At 39.9% G+C, this 27,183-nt stretch overlaps 1 protein-coding gene and 1 long non-coding RNA gene across 10 annotated transcripts in view; one reads left to right on the plus strand and one right to left on the minus strand.

Annotated features, from left to right (window-relative positions):
- The first annotated feature begins 234 nt into the window (after positions 1–234).
- On the plus strand, positions 235–23,140 carry LOC108417362 (CD276 antigen homolog). 3 transcript variants are annotated; one of them, XM_037534665.1, is made up of 4 exons: positions 235–329; positions 4,574–4,614; positions 4,748–5,068; positions 19,054–19,250. In XM_037534665.1, the coding sequence occupies exons 1-4, from the start codon at positions 325–327 to the stop codon at positions 19,068–19,070; spliced, it is 384 nt and encodes a 127-aa protein (XP_037390562.1). In that variant the 5' UTR covers positions 235–324; the 3' UTR covers positions 19,071–19,250. The 3 variants fall into 3 exon arrangements, with proteins under 3 accessions (XP_037390562.1, XP_037390559.1, XP_037390561.1); XM_037534662.1 differs by lacking the exon at positions 19,054–19,250 and adding an exon at positions 12,887–13,619 and having other exon boundaries at positions 236–329; XM_037534664.1 differs by lacking the exons at positions 4,574–4,614; positions 4,748–5,068 and adding exons at positions 19,273–19,593; positions 22,000–23,140 and having other exon boundaries at positions 266–329; positions 19,054–19,094.
- LOC108415513 overlaps positions 3,195–27,183 on the minus strand; it is a 65,663-nt gene continuing 41,674 nt past the window's right edge. For 5 of the 7 annotated variants that reach the window (XR_005129657.1, XR_005129659.1, XR_005129655.1 and 2 more), the window contains 3 exons: positions 19,907–20,014; positions 19,214–19,441; positions 3,195–3,581 (listed from right to left, as the gene is read on the minus strand). This is a non-coding gene — a long non-coding RNA (uncharacterized LOC108415513). Of the gene's footprint in view, positions 3,582–9,382; positions 9,575–19,213; positions 19,442–19,906; positions 20,015–27,183 lie in introns of those variants that run through there. The other 2 variants (XR_005129661.1, XR_005129658.1) reach the window with 2 other exon arrangements.

Below are 27,183 nucleotides of genomic sequence, written 5' to 3' on the forward strand. Positions count from 1 at the left end.
ACCACCCCTTTGGGCGATCAGAGCAGCTTATGTGGTGCTGATACAAGTAATTTATAGAGTGGTGTCACGGGGAGTGATCTATTACCCAAAATAGGCATCAGTTCTGAAAAAAAAGAAGAAAATCTAATAAATGATATGTATATTTTTTCATTCTTATTATTATTACTATTACTACTTTTATGCAAGGTCTCTGCATTTATCTTCACATTGATACACGTGGTATTTCCGCATCTTCGCGCAACCAAACTATCAGTTTGGTTTAAGTGGAAAGCTTTGGAGGTTTTGGTCTCTTGGTTGGTTTAAACCCACATTCGGCAGACAAACATGAGGTAAGAATGTCGTATGAGGTAAAACAAAACAAGATACTGTAGTTAAACAGCAAAACTGCTGCTACTTGGGGGTTTTCCTTTAGCGAAGCTAACAGACCTAACAGAGCTTGAACTAGAACCCACAGCGTGGCTATACCTTTAGCCAGCTAGAGACAATGAACCATAGCACACCAGGATTCACCTCTCATGCCACATTATTCTCCGTTTTCTTAGTTGGTCGCGCCGCCTCAAACAGATCTGATCAGTTCGGTGGCATCAGCCAACTGTGTCTGCTCTTTATCTGCAGCAGCTGACCCCCAAACTCGACCCCCAAACCTTAAACCACTTCCAGGAGATGTTAGTGTTCATGGTGTAGCAGGTATAGCAGCATGTTGGGGTCATGTTGAAGTGCATTTCTGCCGGCTTCTTTGGCACAAAACAAGTTTCTCTCTCTTTGTTTTCTGACTTAAGAGCTAACGGAGCTAACACACATCTCGCTCCACAATCTGCTCCAATTAGTTGGTCACACCACCTCAAACGTGGTCGGTTCTCAGCTCGTCTGCGGCTCGTCTTCTCCCTTTATTAGGGACGTTTAGTGATCTTATAGTAAAACTGAAACTGCGTTTTGCCTCTAAACCGCATTTTGCACAGTTTTTCGAGGGTTTTTAAACAATCTGTCAGTCTTATACACTATTTAAATGTTTTTCTGTTTAGGTAATAAATGTATGCACATTTTTGATTATTGAATGTTATTTGTATTTCTTTATGCTTTTGATGGTAATGATAAAACAACAAACTGTACTACAAAAGTTCCTGCTGTCTCTGGAGATTCCCCTCCTCACCACTAGAGGTCCCTCTCACTTTTGAGCGGTTAAGCTCTTCCAGTCCCAGGTTTATTACATATTGAGGCTTATTATTCAGTGATAATGCAGTCATGCTGAGTTGTTCTCTGGTTATAGAAGTGTGTAGTAGGGATGGGGAGATTCACCGATTCACATCGGTGATTCGGCACACATGTCTGCGATTCGACTGCACCGGTAGATTCAACGTGCATCGGGTTTATTTGCGGGCGAATTTACGGTGCATCTCCTCTAGCCTTTCTGCATCGGGAAATACCGTGGTTACATCGGGTGTTTTGTTTTCCAGTATCTATTCCTTATTCTAACGTATTTTCAGAGGCAACATATTTTTTATTTTTATTGATTTCTTTTTTTTTCGAGGCAACATAAATGCACCATCGTGTCCTCAGGTACTGACGCAAGCACGCAGACGTACACAACAAAGATGGAGGGTTTAAAAAAAAGTTTTTTTTACAGGACTGTAAGAATGTACAGAAACCCCCTGGTGGGCAAGCCCTTTTAACCCTTTAATGTCCTCACCAAGAAAAAAGCATTGGCATTTTATTTATTTATTTTATTTCGGGCAATAATGACAACAATTGGGTTTTTTGTTTGTTTGTTTGTTTTGACAATTTTTACAATACCCACGTCTACCAAATGGTCGTGATGGCACTGTGTGACTCAAAATGTTCTCGACCAAATAATTGAGCAGAACATTAAAGTGTTAAAGAGATGTAATATTTAGCTAATTGTACAGTCTCAGGCAAAAGTTTGGGCACCCCAGTAGTTTTGCTAGCGAGCTAAGTAGCTAAACGCTAAACGCTAACTCGGTGGGCAGGGGGCTGGATATTTAGTTCCTGCTTTCAAATGACTTGGATTAACTTCCATTCAAAGTTAAGAAGATTTTTGTCTCCTCCTGTAAAGTCATTATTTTGGAGATGCATGTTTTTCATTGAACAGCAATGACATGCATTCAGTAAATGTGAGGGAACAAAAAAAGAAAGCAGTTCTGCACAGCACAGTCAATGATGGCGACTTTCAGGTGACCAACATTTGTATATTATTATTTTTGAAAGCAATACATTTTATGTTTCATGTAAACAGAATTAAGGACTGCATATGCAAGTCCTTTTGCTGCATGTTTATTGTTTGCACTTTTAATAAATGTAGATATATTTGATGTATGGAAATTGATTTATTTGAGTGGTTGTTAAGTGGGCTTATATTTTAAGAAATACAAAAGCAACAAAATTAAGGCAAGAGTTTGCATGGATCTTTCTATGTTGGTAGAACTTAAAAAAAATCAGTTAGGACAACTTGAATTTGTAGTCATTCATTTTGATTTTATTTAGTTGAGTTTATTAGAAAACGTAAGTAGATTTAACTTAAATATTTTGTGTTGATTGGGGGGGGGGGTAAGTTGAGTCAAAATAGTAATTTTAGTTATACTGTGATAATTTATTTAAGTATATTTTAAGTGGCTTAGATAGGATGCATTTACTTAATAGAACAGAAAGTTGATTCAACTCAGAAAGATCCATGCAAACTATTGCCTTAATTTTTTCAAGTAATTTTAATGCCTCATTTTTTACAGTGTACAGATGTGTGGTTGGTTAGTGTAGTGGGTAACACCTCTGCCTTCTACGCTGTAGACTGGGGTTCAATCCCCCACCTGGGTAACCACACTACACCAATAAAGGTCCTTGGGCAAGACTCCTAACACCACCTTCACCTACCTGTGTAAACTGTTAAAACCGTAAGTCGCTCTGGATAAGAGCGTCAGCCAAATGCCATCAATGAACTACTGAGTTTTGAAAATGTGTCATTTTCACACTTTTATTCCCACTCAAGACTCGATCTTCTGTTGTTTTGATAATGATCTGTCCCACGTGATCCAAAGACTCACTTTAATATGATAAATGAACAGATAAATCTCAATTTTTAGCCTTATGGTTTGATCAATTGGAAAAGATGGGCATTAATGGACTAAAGAAAGCAGTGCAGCATAATTCAGCTTAGAGTGCAATAAATACACAACAAGAGGTCATGCATGTTTTGATGTTTATTATAGAGTGACATCTTTATTTCATACTACATATAGCACCATATAGCAGATACAGAGCCACTTAGCTTAAGTCGAATTCTACACTGTGCAACACAAATTCTATAATATACTATATAAAAAAACACAACAATAATCTCACTCATTAAAATACAAACATTTCGCATTATTAAGTTGTTCAGATGTGAACAATGTCAATAAAAGTCCCCAATAAAAACTGCTGCCAAACACGCGATACACCAGCAGGACACAGCTGGTAACCACCTACCATCTGGGTGGTCAGGGCATGTTCTCTGGTGCCCGTACAAGTATATCATACAGTGGTGTCACTGACAGTGGTCCGTTACCCAAAATAGGCAGCCTGCAGCGTTTCTGGAAAAAGAAAAAAAAATTGAATAAATTATATTCACGTAACGTAACATACATGGATGGGTTCGTCGATGCATCCACAGTGTAACCCTGCAGCAGAATTCAGACGCGAGCAGATCGCAATACGAGAGTTTTAATCTCAAATCAAGGAGTGAGCAAAATCAAAAACGGTAAACAGTCCAAGGGTCAAAACACAGGTCAGGATATTCAGGTAACAGTATCCAAAGGGCAAGATAAAAAGACGGGAAACAGAGAATCCAAACAATGGTCACAATACACGGAATGACAGTCATAACAAGGACGCGCAGTAAGATCAGAGATACAGTACTTCGCATCTTCTCTACGCTAAGCCCGGGCTTATATACTAAAGATACCTAGCCATATGACAGATCACACAGGTGCAAAATGAGAGCGCTGGTAGGAGCGCAAGTCAAGGTCAGTAGTTGCATGATCTCCCGTAGACTTCTGGGAACTGGAGTCGTGTTGTGTTGGTGCATGATGGGAACGAGTATGCCGGAAGATGTCATAGAAGTGTGACACACAGAAGCGTCGAGTTAATTCCACATATATGACACGGATAACATGAGTAAAGGATTGAATACAAGGTAAAAAACCTAGATGAGATACATTGTTAATAAGGATCCTACAGGTAGTCGGCCTTGTTTTGATCATTTCCGTCAGCAGAGATAACGGAGATAACCTCAAACGTGGTCAGTAACGTACCTTTAGCTAACCTCACGGCTCGTCTGCGGCTCGTCTTCTGAAGGTTAGGGTCACTCAAGAGTGTTCATTTACTGCAATGTTAGCACGTTTCTTCCACAAAATGGAATCATCAGCCTATGCAGAACCTGTTTCTGCAAGCGCTTTGAGCGTCTAAGCAGAAGCACAGCAGGGACAGGAACAGCCGTATGTTAGCGGCAGGCTCCGTGTATTTCTGCCGGCTTCTGTGGCACAAAACAAGTTTTCCTCTCTTTGTTTTCTGACTTTTTCCTCAGATGCTGTTTGCCCTTAGTGTTCCTGCTGCTGATGCAGAAAGGTGAGCACTTTTTACACCTCGATAAGCAAAGATCTAACGGACTAGAGCTTCACTGAGGTTTCACACAGAGAACTAAAAGCCAGACGGTGCCTGGACACCTTTGATTTGGTGTGTGTTTTGGTATCTGTTTCAGTTTCCCTGCTGGAGATTGAAGGTTTTGTGGGTGACACCGTCATCTTGCCATGCCTTATCAGTGGTAAAGAGCTGCCAAATAAAGTCACCGTATTCTGGAGATTCAGAGACAGCGGCACCGTGTACAACATCATCGACAGCAGAGCGTCGTTGGATGAACAGGGTGCGCCATTCAGAGGCCGAGTTGACAGCTTTCCAGACGAGTGGACTAAAGGAAACTTCTCCATCAAACTCAGCGGTGTGAAGAAGACGGATGGAGGAACGTACAACTGCTTCGTCCTCTCTATCAACACTCAAACAAGAGTGCATCTGACTGTAAAAGGTATAAGCTAAACTACCAATCAGTCGGGCTAACGACAGGTTACGTTAGGAGTCTGCTGTTGCATGCTTAATGTTCAACATGCAAAACCATCTAACCTCAAACATGATTGTTTATTACCAATGCAAATAATTAATTTATTTATTACTATAAATAATTTTACCATCACCAGTAATATTCACCATTCTAATGCAGCACCAAGAGAGTGTAAGTACTTTCTTTATGAACTCCATTACGTTTTATATGATCTTGTCCGTCAACCTCAGCAATAGAAACCTAATGGTAAGGAGTCAAGTGCAGGTTTAATAGCAGATTCGGAGTAGATCATAACAAGCAGAGGGTCAGAAAACCAGAAAAGCCGGTCACAATAGCTAACAGATCCAAAGGGGCAAATCCAAGAGACTGGTCAGGAACAAACAAAGCAAAAGATCAAAATACCAGAAAAAAACCAATCAGAAATACAAACTGCAGGTAGACCGAACAAGACTTCACAGTGAACATGTGCAAACACAGGGTATATATACACACAAGAGGAGTCAGTTGACTAATGAGATGTGACGCTTCTGGATGAAAGTGAAGCAAAAGGGATAAAAAAAAATGGCCGAGAGCGCATGGCCAGAGTCCTCTCTCATCCTGGAGAGGGCGCCAGTCCTTCACAGAGCAGACACAGACATACACATTCTCACGCACCTTGGAGTATCTTAGTATCTCCAATTGGCCCGACCGTGGGAGGAAACCCGCACAAACACGGGGAGAACAGGCAAACTCCACTCAGAAAGGGAATCAAACCCAGACCCTTCTTGCTGTGAGACAACAGCACTAAGAAAGACCTAATAAGTAAAATCAAAGTTTTATTTAAGTAAAACTTTTACCAGCCCCACAGAAACCATAAAGACTTTCTTCCCTTTCAAGTGTCATTTGAGTGCTATAGATTCCTGCTTAAGAAATGCCAAACACACAGACAAAAAATCTAATGTTTGTCCTACCAATGACGCAGAAGAGCTTCATGCCGCTGAACCTCTTTGTAATTTTCCCTTTCTGTTCCTCATGAGTTGCTAGACTGGGATTATGTGTGTCCAGAACAGTCAGAGGCAAGTGGTGGGTGGAACCAAAGTTCTTACAATATACACACATGTGTGTGTGTATATTGTGTGTGTGTGTGTGTGTGTGTGTGTGGTCTACTGGGAGCAGTGCTGGTTGAATAGTCTTACAGCAGCAGGAAGGAAGGACCTGCGATAGCGCTCCTTCACACACTTGGCCGGTCACTGAAGGAACTGCCCAGTGTAAGTGATTCCGCAGACACCAGTCCACAAAGTCCCAGGCTTCTCCAGGTGAGAAAGAGCTCCATGCAGCAGGTAGATGATGGCGTCATCCACCCCGATGCCAGGCTGGTAGGTAAACTGAAGTGGGTCCATAGACGAGCTCACCATAGGGCGGAGTTGTCTAAAGACTTGTCTAAGGACTAAGGTCTTCATCAGGTGTGATGTCAGTGCCACCGGCCTGTAGCTGCTGAGGTCCTTTGGGTGCTGCGTTTTGAGCAAAGGCACCACACAAGATGTTTTCCACAGTTGTGGTACTCATCTCATTATGCTGTGTCTAGAATGTAGAAGCGTTGGGTACATGGCCCAGGCTAAGGGACGAGTTTACTATAGTTAAAAGAGGTTTTATAATAACTGGCAGTACTTCTTTGAGTAATTTTGAGGGAATTGCATTGAGTATGCAGGTTGTACCATTTGCAGAAGAGATAATCTTCTCTAGCTCCAGCTGTGGGAGTGGGTAAAAAGTTTCTAGGCTTTTTCCTAAAACTGTGTTTTGTTTTATATCAGCCACGTCAGATGACAGCCAAGTTGGATTTAATACTGTGGGTTGAATTTGTTGCCTAATGTTTTAAATTTTATTATTATAGAAGTCCATAAAAACCTCACTGGTGAGAGTTGCTGGGATTTCTGGTTCAGTACCTGCCTGATTTTGTGTGATTCAGGAAATCACACTAAACAGAACTCTAGGATTATATTTATTATTCTCGATCAGTGAGGCCAGATATGCTGAGTGAGCTTCAGTGAGAGCATTTCTATCCTCTATAGGGCCGTCCTTCCAGGCAGAGTGGAACACTTCCAGCTTGGTTTGGTGTCATTTCCGCTCTAGTTTCCGAGCTGTTTGTTTTAAGGTCCGGGTTTTATTGTTGTACCATGGGGCATTTTCTGTCTTATTCTGTTTATTTTAAGTGGCGCCACATTTCCTAAAGTAGATCGAAAGGTATTTTCTAAATAATCAGTTAGTAAATCTAACTCCATTTGGTCTGATGGAGTGGAGACTGGGGTTGATAGTTCTGGAAGGTTTTCTATAAGTTGTAGGGCGGTAAAAGGTTTTATTGAGTGCTTTGTAGAATAGCGAGGGGACATATATATATTATAGCTAAGACACAGCTCATATGAAATTAGGTAATGGTCAGAGATTGCTGAGGATATTAAGCTTGTCTATGTTAAGACCTAGTGCCAAAACTAAATCTAAAGTATGACTACAGTAGTGTGTAGGCACTGTTACATTCTGGGTAATACCAACAGCGTCTAAAACTGAAGTAAATGCCTTTTTAGTGGGTCATCTGTCTTCTCAAAGTGGATATTAAAATCTCCTACAATTATTACTTTATCCTTGCACACAGCTAGGCTTGCAGCGAAATATTTGTAACAGTAGTACTGTAAGAGTAATGTTGTAACAGTAGTATTGTTACAGTAGTACTGTAAGAGTAATGTTGTAAGAGTAGTATTGTTACAGTAGTACTGTAAGAGTAATGTTGTAACAGTAGTATTGTTACAGTAGTACTGTAAGAGTAATGTTGTAAGAGTAGTATTGTGAGAGTAGTATTGTAAGAGTAATGTAACAGTAGTATTGTAACAGTAATAATTTTAGAGTAGTGTTGTAAGAGCAATATTGTAACTGTAGTATTGTAACAGTAGTACTGTAAGAGTAGTGTTCTAAGAGTAGTGTTGTGACAGTAGTACTGTAAGAGTAGTGTTCTAAGAGTAGTGTTGTGACAGTAGTACTGTAAGAGTAGTGTTGTAAGAGTAATATTGTAACAGTAGTATTGTAACACTAGTACTGTAAGAGTAGTGTTGTAAGAATAATATTGTGAAGGAGTACTGTAAGAGTAATTTTGTAACAGTAGTATTCTAACAGTAGTAATGTAAGAGTAATATTGTAACAGTAGTATTGTAACAGTACTGTAAGAGTAGTGTTGTAAGAGTAATATTGTAACAGTAGTATTGTAACACTAGTACTGTAAGAGTAGTGTTGTAAGAATAATATTGTGAAGGAGTACTGTAAGAGTAATTTTGTAACAGTAGTATTCTAACAGTAGTAATGTAAGAGTAATATTGTAACAGTAGTATTGTAACAGTACTGTAAGAGTAGTGTTGTAAGAGTAATATTGTAACAGTAGTACTGTAAGAGCAGTGTTTTAACAATCATGTTGTAAAAATAAAATTGTAGCAGAAGTATTATTAGAGTAGTATTGTAAGGACTATGTTGTAACAGTCATGTTGTACCAGTGATATTGTAAGAGTAGTGTTGTAACAGTAGTATTGTAAGGACTATGTTGTAACAGTCATGTTGTACCAGTGATATTGTAAGAGTAGTGTTGTAACAGTAGTATTGTAAGGGCAATGTTGTAACAGTCATGCTGTACCAGTGATGTTGTAACAGTGGTATTGTAAGAGTGGTGTTGTTAGAGTAATGCTGTAACAGTCAGATTGTAAGGGTAAGGTTATAACAGTAGTGTTGTAGCAGAAGTTTTGTAAGAGTAGTACTGCAAGAATAATGTCAGTAGTTCAGTCTCTCTTCTGCTTACAGTGTTCATGTTTGTTGAAATCTTATCAACGTGGTAGTCATTGTATAATTTAGCAGATCGGAAGTGGTACGGCTAGGAGGAATGTTAATTCCATCCTGTTTATTTTGCTGATTGAAGACCTCCACTGGAAAACCTCTCTCAGGCCAGGCCCAGGGTGCTAACTCAAATAACATTTAACAGAACTGTACTAAAAGTAATTCTTATACAAATCAAAAGGCTAATGACTGTAAGATATACTTGGCTCATTTTTTTGTATATGAATAAAATAAGAAATTTTAGTCTAATCACTACATAAATATACATATAAAAATATGATACCTGAAAGCCCCCTCCTTCCTCTTAATTTTTTCAATGCTTTAGCAAAAGCTTTGAATCAAAAGAGGAAAATTAATCTGCCCTAGCAGATTTAAGGTATTACTAAATTTATGGTAGCAATGGAGACAGATAATAGATAATCAATGACACCCCACTTAGTCGAGCTAAGTCAAAGTTTAATCATAAAGCACTTTTTAGAACAGGCGTTTACCAAAGCAGCTTTAGCAGCTTTTACCAAAGATCTGTGTCCAAGCCCACCAAGAAAAGCACGCCAAGAAAAACTCCCTTAGAGCAAGAGGAAAACACCTCGAGAGGAGCCAAAACTCCAAAGGGGAACTCATCCTCCTCTTCAGCAGAACAATGCAAAACAAAAGCAAAACAAGAGCATTAATGAATACAGGATAAGATTTTACACTTAATATGCAATAATTAATATAGCGAAAATTATTAGGAACATTTTTGAATATGTTAGAAGCCAACTGTGCAGAAGTCTAGTTAGTTCCAGAAATTCAGGAAACTTTTCATGCAGCTGTGCATACAGTAAACACAGGAAATGTTCACTGTTTGCTTTGTGCTTTGTTATGTTGGTGATAGTGAATATATTCATCTTTCACTGAACATGTTGGAACAAAACGTCGTATCTCCGTTTTTCAGGTTTTGCCATAATCTGAAAATGCCTGTTGCCCTTCACATTGTGTGTACATTTCATGATGAATGAACCAAAGAAACAACCCAAAAAGACTTGGAAAAAAGTCTCGTTCTATTGACAAGTGGTTTTTTTCCTTCTCCTGTAAAGTTACCATTTTGGAGATATAAGTTTTTTTTCCGACAGCAGCAATGTGCTTTCAAAGAGGGGGTGTAAGACAATTATTTATTATCGCCCACCCTAATTTTTTGGTAATACGAAACTGAAGTCAGCTATTCTTGTTGGAATTCTCCCGTTCCACCTTAAATGGCACAGCAGTTACATTCTAGTGCTTCAGGCGGCAGAACTACTGAGCTATTTAAGGTGGAATGGGAAAATTGGCTAGCTAGCTACCAAGACATTAGCATACTATTGTTGATTTTTTTATGCTTGTTATGAAGAAAATGACCATAATACATTGAATCAACATTAAACTATGATACTACAATGGTTATCGTAATTTTTTAACGAAGAAAATTCTCACATTTGTGGGTTTCTTTGGTCTCTTGTTCTCCGTGTTGCTGGTTTTTCTATTTTTTTCTCATAACACTCCGTTTGGAGGGCCATGTAGCCCCAACATTTCACCCCACCCCTCTATCTCAACAAGAATCGGGACACCATATCGCTAGATGTGAACGTGCAAAACAGAGGGTTAGGGCTCAGTGGTAGGGGCGAGGGGTGAAATGGGACCAGGCTTTGTGTGCAGGTTTAGTTTAATTATGTGGAAATTTTGAAAAACTTCCCTTTAAAAAAACGGAAACACACTATAAGGACACTGATTTATATGCCTAGGTTAAGTGATGAAACAGGAACATATGACTATGCCAGGTGGTCATGCTTGGATCTCTCTGAGCAAAGAGACAGCAAATACAATCAACATGGTTAAGATTTAAATAAAGTGTCCTGAACATTAATGCTAAGCTAATTATCATAAACAATATGCTATTAATACACATACAAAAAGTGCAAGAACTACGCCCACTGCTAAGGCTCTGTCTGAGTCTGTAGAAATGACCACAAAGCGGCTTACACTCATGTTCAAGAGTGCTAAGAATAAATTTATATGTAGCTGCAAATGGCAATCAGCGGGGTCCAAGCACTAGGCAGCCCTGGGTTCAGTTCCCTGTGTTCAATTCCTTGTCTCACTAAATCATTTGCCCAATTTTAATGTGACCATCTGCTATTAACAGTGATCAAACTAGGCAGAAATTGTGAAAAATTTGTGGATTTTCCTTTAAACTAGTGCTGGGGTGGAACGATCTTCTTGGTCATGTCAAAACTTCATTCAGTCCATTAGATGGTGATATTTTCATTCACTTCACAGTAGAAAAGTCAAAGTGGTCAGCCAGTTTTCTAGACCATCTACGCTACCCTGGCTGAATTCATCACAGAGAAACAGTGAAAATCTAAGGCTGAGCAATCTGTGTTTTATCTAATTTGCATGTAGTTTTCACAGCAGTTTAAATGTCTGTCTGTATATTATTCTCTTTTAAATTTGAACTTTGGTCTGCTTATTTGTTACATTGGTGCTTCAATCACTTCTTCATTCTCATCCTTTCTAAGTTCATGTCATTTTTAAAAACATTGATTTTTATCCTGGTCCTTTATTAGTCATACTTTGTGCCTATTATTATAATTATTAATACACAAAGTTTACTAGAACTAGAACAAAGAAGTAGCTTCTTTTATTACATTATTTGCATCATCATCATCGTCACAGTTGCAATCAAGACGAAGAGCTCATCTACCTCCTTTTATGAGGACCCGCACCATCACATGCTGTCTGTGAAGTACTGCCAGTTTGTCTGCTTACTGAGCCATGTAGCTCCACATTGATTGGATTTATGGTGGACTTTGACTTGCATCTGAAGTCTGGACTCCCTTTGATACTTTTGCTAGGTTTTGTAAGCTATCATGTTTTTTTTTAGATTTTGGATTTTTGAGACTGTGTTTTTGAGTAAAGATGGGAAACGGATACTAACAAGTCTAAAGATCCTCCACTGCACCTATCACTGCTTACTTTCCCCTAAAATAAGCCACACCTGGCTCCATGCTGCCATCTACTGTCCAGTTAATTTCCTACAGTGGCTGTCTCCTATTGATTGTCACATTCCCACTGAAGGTTATTCTCTTAAATAAACCTTTCCTAAAAGACAAATGTGTTCATTTGATCAATTGAACAGTAAAGAAATATACCACAAATATATGACTTTCATTTTAAGAAAGAATTAAAAAACTAACAATAGTAATAACTTTATTTGTCTTCTTACGTCCACTTTTCTGTCTCTCCATAAGAGTCACTGGTGTAACTGATCATCATTGGTGTTACACATAATCAAGGAAATGAAAAAACATTTTACTAAATGGCTGCTTCAGGGCAACAAACCACATGTTGTCAATAATGGAATATCCACTAAAATTATAGCAGCGACATGTTACCTTAAGAGTTTGACATTCAATGGTTATTTAATATGCCAAACTTTCTACCTTTAAACACTAAATTACTGCAACTACAGTTGAATCAATCTTCCTGTGATCAGCAATAGAAACATAGGTATGAATACATGTACTTCAGTATGGACTGCACTTCCCATGAGTCTGTACACAGGGATGTAAAGATATGGCAAATAATATGGATTTATACCAAAACAAAGACTGTATATAAGACAAACCTCTCGCGCCAGAGATCCTCCCTGTTTAAACCGTAGTTATTTTAAAAAGTCCAGATTTAAAATAAGTATATTTTTAGGTCAAAAGCAATGACAACACTGTTATAAAGCAAAGTCAGGATGTGTTGAAGGCTAATTATTTTTGGGGGTGGAGAGGCGGGAGAATTCATCCCCCCCCAAAAAAAAGGGACACGCCCACTCCCCTAAATTTATGCCTGTGGCTAAATTTCAGAATTGTTGTTTTCCAGTGCTGGAATTGTCATCTTTCGTCGTCTAATGAATTGTTCTGTGACTGTGTTCCACAGAGACAACGAGAGCTCGTCCAGTTCCATCTGAGCCGAAGAACAAGAACGTTCAAATGAGACCAGACAACCTCCTGCTTTTGTCTGCTTTTCTGTTGTTTTATTTCTGCATGTCTGTCCAGCGAGAGACGGAACCAGCTGCATAGCATTTACAGAGGGTTGATCAAATTTATGAATAATTTCTATTTGAAAACTGATTCTTTGGCTGAAGCCTAAGTTGACCTTGTTGAGTAAACCACAGATCAATAATAATATCAATAATAAGGTTCTCTCAGGACTGTTCTGGCATCATCTTTGAGCTGTGCCTACTTTGCACTCACCGGCCACTTTATCAGAAACCCCTGTGTTGTAGCTCCACCTTGCTGGTGTACAGTTAGAGACTGAGGCTCATCTCTAGCTCTTTGTCAGTGGTTGGTTTCTGACCACAGAACTACTCTTGGCTGGATATTTTTGGGACCGGCAAGGTGGAGCTACAAGACAGGTATTCAATATTTTATGTGGGTTAAAGGGACATTCCACCCACCAACCAGCCAGACTTAAAGGCGTTAAACTGTCCAGACGTCCACTGCGAACAATTCTGACTCTGTAACTTTCTCAGAAACATCAAATTCATCTGAATAATTTTGTTTAGCCATCTAAGCCATTTGCATGGCTGAATCAACATAAATGTAAAAATGTAAAATGTAAACCCCATTTCTGAAAAAGTTGGGACACTGCAAAATGTAAATAAAATCAAAATGCAATGATGTGAAAATAATTTAAACCCTATATTTGAAACCAAGGCATTTTATTGTTTATTGAAAAATGTTTGCCCATTTTAAATTTGATGCCAATAACACATTCCAAAAAAGTTGGGAAGGGGGCAATAAAAGACTGGGAAAGTTGTATAATGCCAAAAAATAGAGCAAAAATTCAAGAATAACATTTCTCAAGGTAAAAGAGCTAAGAACTTCTGCTTTTCATCATCTAAGGTACATCAAATTATTCAAAGATTTAAAGAATCTGGAGAAATCTCTGTATATAAGGAAATCACTGCATGGGCTCAGAAACACTTCTGAAAACCACTGTCTGTGAACACAGTTCATCACTGCATCCACAAATGCTGTTAAAACTCTAGAACACAAAGAAGAACCCAAATATAAATGGGATCCAGAAACGCTGCCACCTTCTCTGGGCCTGAGCTCATTTAAAATAGACTGCGGGGAAGAGGAAAAGTGTTCTGTGGTCTGACAAACCAACATTTGAACTTTTTATTTTCATTTTAATTATGGACGCTGTGTCCTCCAGGCTAAAGACCACTCAGCTTGTTATCAGTGCACAGCCCAAAAGCCAGTATTCATGATGGTTTAAAAAACATTTCACTTTCAAAACTACAGTCTCCTCAGTTCCCAAACACAGAGGGCTCGTAAAAGAAGAGGTAAAGAAACACAGCGGTAAACAGGCCCCCTCCCAACTTTATGGAACATGTTGTTGGCATCAAATTCAAAATGGGCAAATATTTTTCAAAAAAGAATAAAATATCTCAGTTTCGACATTTGATATGTTGTCTTTGTAGTATTTTCCTTTAAAACTTTAATAGTTTTTTAATAGTTTTTTAAAAGTTTTTCCACACCGTAGGGAACTTCGGAGCGAAGGACGGGGAGCTCTTTGGTCCCGACAATACCAAAATACATTATACTCAATTTCCTTCAAATAACCAATTAGTTGGTCACCCATCTCAATTGTAGCTAACTAGTCTGTGAAGAACATCAGTAGCTAGTTAGTTAGCTGACACCAGCAGCAGGCCAAATGAGAACATCTTCTGACACCTGGAAATCAGCTTAATGTACCTACAGTGTACAGTTAATATCCATGTTTGACTATTTTTCCTATGAATACTCACACTAGCCATTATCAGGTGGATATCTTAACCCTAACAATATATGTGAAGCTTTAAGTTGGGTTACTACCTGATCAGGATTTCCCTGGATTGTCCAGGATTTGCTTGCCTGTCCAGGAAACTTTAACCTCCATTCCTGGATATAAATGGTCATCCAAGCATTTTCATACATTAGTATTTTTTATAAAGTTTAAACTTCTTCGTTTTAGAGGCTTTTTCACTCATGTTTAAGAAGATTGTCCACAAGGGGGAGCTACTAACCTTTCTACTATTTTCCATGTGCGTTCAGGCCAGCAGGATGTCCTATGGGGTACTGCATGCTGGTGCTTCGCCTCAGTGACACTTTATGTCCTTCTTATCCAGTTAAAACATTTGTATTCAATGATTTCTAACATGTTTAGGCTGGACTTCAACATGATAACTGAGATTAGTTTCTGAATCTGAACTGAACTCAGAGAACTGAACTTGAGAACAGCTAAAGTAAAAAAAATCAAGCCACTGGCTGAGCGTCCAGGAGTTTCACAGGCTGAGGTGGCATCATCTGAGGTTGGCTGGACCATCACTTTGGAGTAAGACATTTCATAACGCGGTTGTGAAACCAGTTGTGTAATAATTATCCTGTGTTAAAAGTCAGAGGGCTGTTTAAACCGGGAACAAAGCTGCCTACAAGTTTTGCATTAGAGCAACTATCTTATAACCAGGTGTGGCTAAACTAACATTGGCTCATCTTTACAAACGCAGCCTAAACAGATGGAAGGTTCATATAAACTGGTTCACTATGTCTTTTCCCCTGGGCAACATCCACCGTGACAGCAGATGTTGGCATGGTTATGTTTATTATATACACAAAATGAGATTATCATCAGTTGTCAGTCTATGCAGAACATGTTCCAGTGAGCCCTTTGCAAACGGAGGACCAGAGCATGGCATAGAAGCCTCGTTCAGACACAAAGCGGAGTCTTTTCTGTTGCAGTGTTTATTCAGCTAAAGAATTGTGGGATATTGAGACACTGCTGCTCTCTTGAGTCTTGCGTCCTTGTCTGAGTTGATCTCTGCTGGGTCTCTTAAGCTACGGGGTTTCTGGTTCTGTTTTCCAGAACTTTCCTACTTTCCACAACAGCTTTTGCTTACAGAGGGTTAAGTTAAAAAAACAAAAAAAACAACTGAATGTAATTTGACCAGAGCACCCAAACTTTTGCACACCACCGTACAAGCATTTTTCAGCATTGCTAATGCTTAAGAAGAGTACCAACCTAGTTTGATTTTCTTTATGGTCCTTTTACAGTCTTTTTTTAGAATTAAAAATCTTTTTGTAAACAAATAATGCTGGCAAACAAAATCTCAGGCATCAGGCAGCAACTTCTTAAACTTTTAATGTAGTAACTTTCTAAGGAGCAGCTTTAAGGCTGGCTTGACATGGTGAAACAATCGCGCAACTTTGTGTTTTGAAGCAATTCGACGTTGCATGCATGAGAGTGCTCCACCAGTCAGCCAAATTAGCACCTCAAACTTTAGTACACTCATTTTCCATCATCCAATAAACCACCCTATTTCATTCTCTTTTGTTTGTAGACTCAGTGGAATCCATCATTTGAAACGATGTTGTTTGACATGATCACACGATGCATTATCAACATTTTGATGGGCTGTCTCCTGAAGTTGAGACACAATGTTGTGGCTGAGTTTCAAGTAAGTTGCAGGATAGTTTCACTTAAGTTTCAAGCAATTAAAGTGGCATGTGTAAAAGCAGCCTAATCCTTAGACGTCTGGTTCCTATCACCACCGTTCTGAATTATTCTGACTGTTTCTCAAGAACAGAGCACTTTACACCAAACCTTTCCGTTCTGAACGCCTCTGTTTACATCCTAACTTCCCCTTTAAACACAGAAAGACAGTATGAGCGCACAGACTTTTTTATGGAAGTTTAAAAAGGCCCCTTGAGAAATTTTGGTTCCACATTTATAGTTATGCTGAGTCTAGGAGGTCAAGTTCAGTCTTAAGCTCAGGTCAGCCATTGACTGGAATGGAGATTTTCATTAAATCATTTGAGGTGTTTGAGGTGTTTGAACTCCTGCTGTTACCAGAAAACTCACTTTAAGTAAGAGCTAAAAACAAAATCTAACCTGCCGAATAGGAAGCCAACTTCAGCTTCATCCTTCTTAGTGTTCTGGGGGATTATTTTATGTATATTCAGATTAGAAGTGATTCACACACACACACACACACACACACACACACACACACACACACACACACACACATATATATATATATATATTTGCTAAAGTGTGTGAGATTAAAGAAAGTTGTGGCTGATTCAATCCCAAGACTCTTCGTCTCTCAATACAAATGAATCTGTTCACAAGCAGATCTTGACCACTCCAACATGGCGGACGCGCAGACGTATCCCCTCAGATAGAGATCAGTGGACAATAAGGCGTCTAGGAACGGGTATCAGTGGTTAGGACCAACAAGGACACTGGCATCTGTCTGTCTGTCCAGTTGAGTTCAGCCCTGGAGACATGAATACTCAGTACATCCTTTAGACGACGGTTCTCGAGCAAAGGCGCTCTCCGTCCTGCTGCTCTATTCTTTCCATACACCGACCGTCCACTTTATTAGAGACTTTTATTTTGTATTTCCCTCTCTACCCACTTCATGAGCTCCGTCCACCTTTTGAGGTCCACTAACGTTATAGTTTTCTGTTACGTACGCTTCCGTAGATATTAGCGCATGCGCCGCTCAGCTCCAGAGAGTAAGAATTTGACCACCAAAGGATTTTTTCGTTATTTTATTCCTCATAAAGTGTTTAAACAGATATATGAAATGGGAAAAATCAGGTAAGCCTTCTGTGTGAGGTAGAAAAGCAAGGTTCTCGTGAGGTTACAGGTCTGTCTGTATTTATCAGGCCTTGTTTTGGGGGAATTCCTCCTCAGCGAAGCTAACGGAGCTAACCAGAAGTACCAAAAACCTCAGGATAAATATCGGCAATGTAGCTGAGCTCAGCTAGCTAACTATCCTGAGACACAGCAAGCCAGGATTTACATTTAACACCATATTACAGATATTACTTCCTTGACGAACGGCCAGTTTGGTGGTCACAACATCCGAAATGTAGCTTGGCGGTTGGCTGGCTAGTCTTAGTTAGTTAGCTAGCTTAGCTACTAAAATAGCTGTTTACTTCCAGCAGCCCAAACAAGACCACCTAACCTACTGACCCCTGAAAATCAGGTCCAGGTAACCCGACACTGTTTAAAATATCCATATTGGGCTACTTAAGTGTTTTCCTTTGTATATCCACCATAACCAGCTGGACACCTTAACCTTAACATTATGCGTCAGGTGGGAATTCCAGAGCTGGAGGGCCGGATTCCTACACTTGTCAGCTCCCACATACATCATTAAGCTCCTCAGATGAAGCCAGGTTTGGCTGGAATGCTCACCAAACTGTGCTGACTCCTTTCTCAGTTATGGGTAAACAGCAGCTTTAAGTAGGTTTGCCACCTGTCCAAGTTCCCTGGATTTTCCAGGGGTTTTTCTTGCTTGTCCCAGTTGTTTTCATATGTTGGCTTTTCCTATGAAGTTTGAGCTGCTTTTTTCCCACAGCCAAACTATTGGTATAGAAAGAGTGAATCTGATTGGTTCAGATTGCCCTCACAGTTGTTTGGGCATGGTGTGCTGCTGGTGACCCCAGTGTGAAGACTGGGATTGAGTCTGTCCTTCAGTACCTCAGTCTGCATTGTGAGGAATGCTGCCCATCCACTGAACAGAGTAAGGAAATTGAGCCACTGATCGAGCGTCCAGGAGTTTCAGCGGCCTTGGCTGGGCCGTCACTGGAGTAAGACCTTTTGAAATGCGGTTGTGAAAGCAGTTGCGTAATGATTATCCTGTCAGGCTTTGATGCCTGAGGGCGGTTTAAAACCAGGAGAAACGCAGCTAAGCTAGTTTTGCATAGGTACACAGTATGATCCCATGACTAGGAGTGGCCCAACTTTGGCTCCAGTTAACAGATGCTGCCTTAGTAACTATTAATAGTGGCATCATCTCTCCACAACCCAGAAGGAGAAGCAGCTTAGAAGGTATGTGTGTGTGTGTTATCATCACTACCAGCCCTACTGAACAACATACAGGAGATGTTTACATGTTTTCCACAAAATGACATCATCATCAGCCTATTCAGAACCTGTTTCTACAAGCAGGAGGACCTGAGCGTGCCGTGGCATGACAGGAACCGCAGTATAGTTCACAGATTGTTTTGAATGAATGACTGACTTTCTGACTTCTTCGTCAGATGCTGTTTGCCCTTAGTGTTCCTGCTGCTGATACAGAAAGGTGAGCACATTTTACAAACAAATAAACAAAGATTTAACGGACTAGAGCTTCACTGAGGTTTCACTAAGAAATAAGCAGCACACGGAGAACTAAAAGCCAGACTGTGCCCGGACACTTACAGTTTTATGGTTGTCTGTTTTGGTCTCTCTCTCTCTCTCTCTCTCACTCTCTCTCTCAGTGTCCTTGCAGGATGTTCAAGCCGTTGTAGGAGACACCGTCATCTTACCGTGTTCAAACAGTCATGAGGCCCTGCTGGGTAAAGTCAGTGTGTTCTGGAGATTTGGAGACACCATCACTGTGTACGACATCATGGACAGCAGCGTGAATTTTGATGAGCAGGCCACATCCTACAAAAACAGAGTGGACAGTTTTCCAGCTGAGTGGACAAAGGGAAACTTCTCCATCAAACTCCGCGATGTGAGGAAGAGTGATGGAGGAACGTACACCTGCTTCCTTCTTAACGTCAACGCCAAAAACAAAGTACAGCTGACTGTCAAAGGTGCGTATGAGTTGTCTTCAAACATTAGGTTTGTAGTCTGAAAGGTCGCTCCTGCTGTGAATGATTAACAGAGGTTGTAGATTGTGTTCAGTGGTGAAATGGTTATGCTAAAGAAACACTCCAGCCCTTCTAGTACAGCCCCACTAGTGTGATTTTCCTTGGCCCCCTGTGTTATAGCGACACATGGCTATGAATGGATCCCTGCTCCCTCACTGATCTAGTGCTGAGCATGAATGAGCTCTTTAGTTTAATAAATATCAGAGTACACGTGAATTTGGACACTTTCTCACCATCAGCCTTCTTCAGTACTCACCAGTCACATGAACTTCTTACTCAAGAGCTGCGTTCCAGAGCCTTGGCTGTAGCTGAGGTGGTGCAGGTCCTCGGTAGGACTGTCCTATGAAGGCTCCTCCTTAGTAGCCTGTTGGTCACACAAATGGAACAGTCCTGGTGACGTCACCAGAGTAATCAAAGGCCTGGAAGGAAATGCACCCTTGAAATCACTCCGAACGTAGGCTGTATTTTTGGCTGTATACGAAGGGCCCTTCACTTTGGAGCGGCCGAGAAATGCAGCCAAGACTTTGGAAAGCAGCGCCGGTTCAACAAAACTCGACTAGGCTCAGTAAATTTTGATCCATATCTGCAGTAGCCAATCATTAGTTTTGCTGTATAATAAGCAGCAGCCTCTCTTTGCTCTATTTGTGCTTTATTTATTTATTTTTTTCTGTGGTTCTCCAGAGAACCCAAAGAATCTAATAAGTTTAGTTTACAGTGACTGTGATGGGCTGGACAATAACAAAATACAGAGTGATTCATCTCATTTCAAAAGATTCATCCCATTTCAAAATGATCGATTTCTCTTGTAAATCGTTACAGATCAGTGCAGTGAGCTGTAAACGGTTTAAATGAGCATAAAGTTTATTATGTAGTTCTACATGGTCTCAGTCTGAACCTCCTCCAGCTGGACGGACGACATCAACACCACAGTCAAACTCATCCCAGACTGGCCTGAGCGTGTCGGGCGTCGCTGCTCTCACGGCTCTTTCAGTGGGATTTCGGAGATCATCCAGTGCTGAGGAACCAGCGCCGAACGCTCTGAGCTGCTGGAGCTTCACTGCCCTCAAAAATCACAGTTCTGACGGATTCACTCTGATTGACGTGGAGAACGCAGAACGCTTTCTGCTCAGGGGTCTCATCTCCTCTCAGACTGAAGGAGCCGTCTTCCAGGTGGATTGTGATTGGTTCCTAGACACCTCACGGTTGAAATGGGATCAGTCTCTACTGCCTGGTTCTGTAATGATTTACAAGTGAAATAAGTCATTTTGAAATCGGATGAATCTTTTTGAATCACCCTGTGTTTATATCCATTTCTGAAGTTGCTGTTCAGAGTAATAATAAATCACAGTGTATCACAGCAAAATGAATATCCAAATAACTGATTGCGCAAGATCCACTAAATGGTGTAATACATGCAAGTTTTATTCACCGCAGCCGAACCAAGTTAAAAGAAAAAACCTGACCAGGATGTACAACTTGCAGAACTTGTCTAACAGATGTTTTCCACAGTACACGCAGCCGTATGTGTTAAAGTTATGGCACACTTTGTATTCTATAGGCAAGCTTGTGCTCTGTAGAGGATCTATTAACTTATTTTGACTTAGAAAATCAACAAATCTGAGTGGAAGGTATTCAGACCTCTGCAGACAGCTGTAATAGTCGCATCAGCTCTGCATGACATCTTTGGCTTCATATTCAAAGTGCAGTGGTTCATGACAACGTAAACAAACGTGGCTTGAGAATGAACTGGCTGTGTCTTTTAAAATCTTATTCTGAAGCAACTCATATTCATCGATTTCACTGAATTCAAGAATTGGGAGAAATGAGTTGCATGAGATGATCTGTAAGGGTCACGCTCTGCTTCTCCAGCAATACACGTCCTGAAGAACACATTCTGGAGAGACCATTAGAGATTGTGTCTTTTAATTCATATATTTGTTTAGATGATTGCAGAAAAAAACATGTTTTTACCTCAAAATATGGCCTCAGCCTTCACACATGACTCTACACGCTTCTGTGGTGCTTGGAATTCTAGATAATTGAATTGAAAACCAATATTTGTAAATCGAGGCTCAAGAATAACTTTTAAATCTGAATAAACTGCAACCCTAACATGTTTTTCAAGTGTATATATCTGTAAACGTTTCCATGGCCTCTTTCACAAGAGTTCATGTTTTTCTGTCTGCTGCTTCTCCAATTGTGCGGTCAGTTACCACAGACAGATGACTTTGACTTCCCTGTAAGGAAATGACAGTCAGCACTGTGCCGACTTGACTCCAATTCACCGTTTCTTTCACCAGTTTGTGAAAATGTTCTGCATCTTGTTTTTTGTTTGTGTGTGTTTAACAGATCGTCCAGTCACACCAACAGACAGTAACTCAAGAAACGGCGACGTCAGAAGAAGACCAGACCGACTTTCACTGCTCTTTGCGTTTCTGCTGGGATGCTCTCTGCTGTGCGCTTAAGCTCGACAGACGAATCTGCGCTAACGAAAGTACAATCCTTCACATCCGCTCTGTTTCACAGAGAAACATGGTGTTCAGGGTTAGGGCCACTGTTAATAAAAATAAAAAAGTATTTCAGGGGGGAAAAAGTCATGATACTTGGAGAAAAAGTCAAGATATTTCAGGAAAAAAGTCATATTTTGAGAAAAATCAGAATGAGGAGCGAAGTGATTGATATTTGTGTTTGTAGACATACATCACTAGATATTTACTCCTGATCAGAGCAAATCCAGTAGTTCGGTAAACATTAACCCTTTAAGGTCGAACAAAAACTCGGCTACACTGCGTTTATTTGATATGTAAAGAACATTCGCCAACAAACCCAAACAATTCAGAGATTTTGGTTTAGTCTGTCTCACAAATGACATCTTTCAGCAACTGACCGCCTGAATTGGAACCTGATTAATACATTAGAAATGCTGTATTGTTACTGTTAAATTATTTATTACAAGCGCTTGTCGATCCAAACTGCTCCGAATGAACAATCCAACATTAAAAGAAGCCCCGGGCATCTTTTATACCGTGATAGGAAACACAGCAGCTCACGCCCTGGTTGAGCCGAAGCTGCACTCGTATCTCTGGGGGAATGTAAGAGGGTGTAGTGTCCTTGGTAGATTAGCTCGTCTGGAAGGTTTCAGAGGGCGTGAGAATGATAATGTTGGCAGGCTTTACACATCAACATCGCTGCAGAACGCAGAGGAAACCGGCACTTCAACGCTGTTCCTCTTTACTGTCTACATAGATCACGTTTTCAGCACTGCACATCTAGAATAGCCGCTGTGCTGCTCCCAGATCAGCTCATCCGCTTCACGGTGATTGATGATGCATCTCCACCCCAGAGTGTTCAGCCTTAGCAGCTTTAACGAAGGGGTGTAATTTCGGTATGAGAACTCCTAACTTTACAGTATCATATCGCTTTTCGGAAGAAAACCTCGCATCTCCAACATGGTAACTTTACAGGAGAAGAAGAAACCTTGGTTTAATTTTACTGTGAGTGAATGGAACCAGATTTTTGGGCTGGTTCTTTTGGTCCATTCATCATGAAATTTGTATACAATGTAAAGGACAACAGGCGTTATATGAAGAATGGAGATACGAGGTTTTCTTTCCCGCAGCTGTGATGTGTATTGCCGTACTGATATTACTGATACTGACACTTTGAACTGTTTATGTATAATATTTATTTATTTATTTTATACATTTGTGTTTATTCCAAAAGGGTCAGATTAACTGGAACGAATCATCAGTTCCTCATTGCAGCTTTGAAGAATTTACGTATTTCTGGTACTCCTGACTTACGGGAGGCAAATCCTGCCAAAAAGGAAATGAAAATGAAAACAATAACATGTCAAAGGCCAAACACAAGACTGGTCAAGCACAGACTGGTTCATATGACTTAGAAAACTATGGTGTATCTCGATATAAAAGAAAGAAAAGCCAAAGCCACAGTGAAGTTTGTGTTTTCTTTTGCTTTTTCATTTTAGATTTGGCCGTGAAAAACCAGAATAACGCCTAAAATGAAATGACGAATAGGCGTTTTCAGTTTATTTTTATTTTTGTCACAAATGTGAAAAACGAAATTGCAAATGAAGGCATTTCATTATTAATTTCAGCAGGATATTTGTGCAGATGTTTGGAAAAAGAAATGGCAAAAAGAGGTTTGCACATTTTATTGTTTTCATTTTCATTTCCTTTTTGGCCGGATTTGCCTCCCTTACTGACCGACCTGCCGCTCTGTCAGGATGTCAGGATCCTATGTTAGGACGTTCAAATCAATGATCAAAAACAAATGATCAGGTCACCACTTTATCAGCTCCACTTACTGTATAGCTGCACTCTGTAGTTCTACAGTTACAGACTGTAGTCCATCTGTTTCTCTGATACTCTGTTACCCTGTTCTTCAGTGGTCAGGACCCCCATGGACCCTCACAGAGCAGGTAGTATTTGGGTGGTGGATCATTCTCAGCACTGCAGTAACACTGACGTGGTGGTGGTGTGTTAGTGTGTGTTGTGCTGGTACGAGTGGATCAGACACAGCAGTGCTGCTGGAGTTTTTAACTCCACTCACTGTCCACTCTATCAGACTCTCCTACCTTGTCATCTGTTTCTCTGATACTTTACTCTTCAATGGCCATGATGCTCACGCAACCACCTGTGTTGCACTGGTACGAGTGGATCAGACAGTTTTTTAAACACTGTGTCCACTCACTGTCCACGCAGTGCTGCTAGGTGAAGGTGTCTATTAGAGTGGACAGTGTTTAAAAACTCCAGCAGCACTGCTGTGTCTGATCCACTCGCACCAGCACAATACACACAAAACACACCACCACCACGTCAGTGTTACTGCAGTGCTGAGAATGACCCACCACCCAGGTAGTACCTGCTCTGTGAGGGTCCATGGGGGTCCTGACCACTGAAGAACAGGGTAACAGAGTATCAGAGAAACAGATGGACTACAGTCTGTAACTGTAGAACTACAGAGAGCAGCTATACAGTAAGTGGAGCTGATAAACTGGACAAACTGTAGAAACCAGGTGTATTAATGAAGTAGCCGTTTAAAATCCAGGTCTCTGGATTTCTTGAACCTTGATAGCGACTTTAATCTGGTGTGAGGCACTGCAGTGTCCTGGTTACATGACCATCAGTAAGTGCAGGAATTCAGTAAATGGTCGTATTACGTTTGTGCACTTAATGTATATTTAAACCTTGAGTTTCGTCCAGTACTGATACTAATCAGATGCTTTTTCTTTAAACTTAAAATGAGCTGTTTAAACTGAGCGACAACAGTCAAGCACTTAGGATGAGCACCTTAATATAATGACATCCTGCGATTTCTGCTGATACTAGCCTGATACTGATACACGAGGTGTTGAACCAATGCAATCTCTAACTCATGCCTCTCATTCTTTATGTGTAAGAGTTCCTATGAAGACAATGTGTCCACTTTTCAGATTGTTTATCATTTGTTTATTTGGATGTAATGTAATCAAGTGTGTTCATACAAAATACTCAGAAATTTCAGTGCATTTCTGATCACTTGAAGAATTAAAATGATAGAATTTGAAATTATTTTCAAATGTGTTGATTTAGTTATGTGTCCGAAATATTGTGCATTCCCTCATTGTAGTTGTTAGATTGACTGGTTGATTGGCTGATTAAACTTATGCAAGTTTTATTTCTCTACTGTTGGAACAAAACCTTGTATCTCCAAAACTTTACAGAAGAAGGAAAAAACCTACTGTACTTTTAATGTAAGTCAATGGAACCAGATGTCTTTCCAAGTCATTTTGGGCCGTTCACTTTGGTTCATTAATCATGAAATGTACATATAACGTAAAGGGCAACAGTTATTTTCAAATAACGTCCAAAGAAAATGTTTTCAAAGTTTCTTCATTTTTGTCGATTTTTATCGATTTAATTTTTATACGTAATTCGAACCCGTCAGCTATCCTTTAGATCATGTGATAATGTCACGGTGATTGGACCAATAGAAATGCGCCAGAATTGCTTCAAATCAGATCAGTTTTACATTAAATTACATTAAAAGTTAGGAATGTTTTTCCTTCTGCTTTAAAGTTGCTGTTTTGTTCTACTGTCTAGCGCTGATAGGTTCTAGTGCTAGAATGCTTTTAGGCATATTAACCAAAAACAATGAAAACCCAGTCACTTATATTGCTTAAAATTCAAAAACGCTCCGAGACAGTCTTGTCAAATTTAGCAAGATGTATATTATACTAAACTATATATTATATCACATCATACAGTGAAGAATCTGCATGAAGGTATCTGAGGCCGCCTTTCCTAATAAAGATAACAGCACTAAGCCACTTTCCTTAATGCTTAATGAAGCTTGGATGGACGAGCCCAACCTCAACATCTCACCAAGTAAAACATGACTGTGTTGAGCTGTGACTGTCGCATCTCAGTGCTCTTTTCAGGGGCATCCCTGAATGTTATCTTGTATCTAAGTGACTCATTGAGACCGACCTGTTCAGTAGTTTGTATTCGTCTCTGAGTTCCCCCACCAACACACGGGAGCCGTGTTCTGAAGAGCTTTTACCTCTTTTCTAAAATGTAGGCTAGAAACTTTTTAATATGGCAGATTAACCCTCAGTAACCTGCAGTTACTGTGTTCATTTTTTGCTATACGTCATCAAATGTAGCTGTGAAATGACGTACTTGTGTAGAAATGTATGAAATAAACTCGCATTGGATTCAGTTTTTACTAGAAGGTTACAGTCTTAACAAGATGTCATGGATCTTCTTCATGTTCTTCAGAGTTTTTGCTGTTGCAGACAAGAACTAAGGCCGGACACGTTTGCTGTTTGAGGACTGCACGCTCTGATCTAAACCAAAGAACTGGCCGCATGGATATATATCTCTGTTGTTGGAAGAAAACCTCGTATCTCCATTTTACCAGTTTTTGACATAATTTGAAAACACCTGTTGTTCTTTACGTTGTCTGCAGATTTCATGATGAATGGACTAAAAGAAATGGCCCACAATGACTTTGTAAAAACTCTGGTTTCATTGACTTACATTAAAAGTTAAGTAGGTTTTTTCCCTCCTCTGTAAAGTGACCGTTTTGGAGGTACGAGGTTTTGATCCGACGGCAGCGACATGCTCTAAACGTCGAGGGTTACTGTAGTAAGAAGATAATCTTGGCCGACTTGTAGAGATCGTCTAGTGCGATGATAGCTCAACCTTTAAATTCTGAATTCTTATGTTTTTGCTGAATATTGAAGAAGCTTTGTGCTACTCTGCAGTGTTTTTATACTATATACTATTTTATAGGGATCTAATGCTTTGTGATATTGTAATGCAAAGCTGTGACTGTGTGAAAATGGATGTTCTTGTTTGCACACCAAAGTTCTCAGTCAGCACCACTTAACACCTGCTAGCTCCTGGCAAGAAGCTGAAAGCATGCATTAAACTTTATCGTTCTTCATTATATGGATTTTTTGTTGAAATGATGGTGAAATGACCAAATCTGGGCTGATTGTATTGTCCTACCCCTGGTATTCATGAC

Source organism: Pygocentrus nattereri, chromosome 25 (genome assembly GCF_015220715.1).
Source record: "Pygocentrus nattereri isolate fPygNat1 chromosome 25, fPygNat1.pri, whole genome shotgun sequence".
Classification (NCBI taxonomy): domain Eukaryota; kingdom Metazoa; phylum Chordata; class Actinopteri; order Characiformes; family Serrasalmidae; genus Pygocentrus; species Pygocentrus nattereri.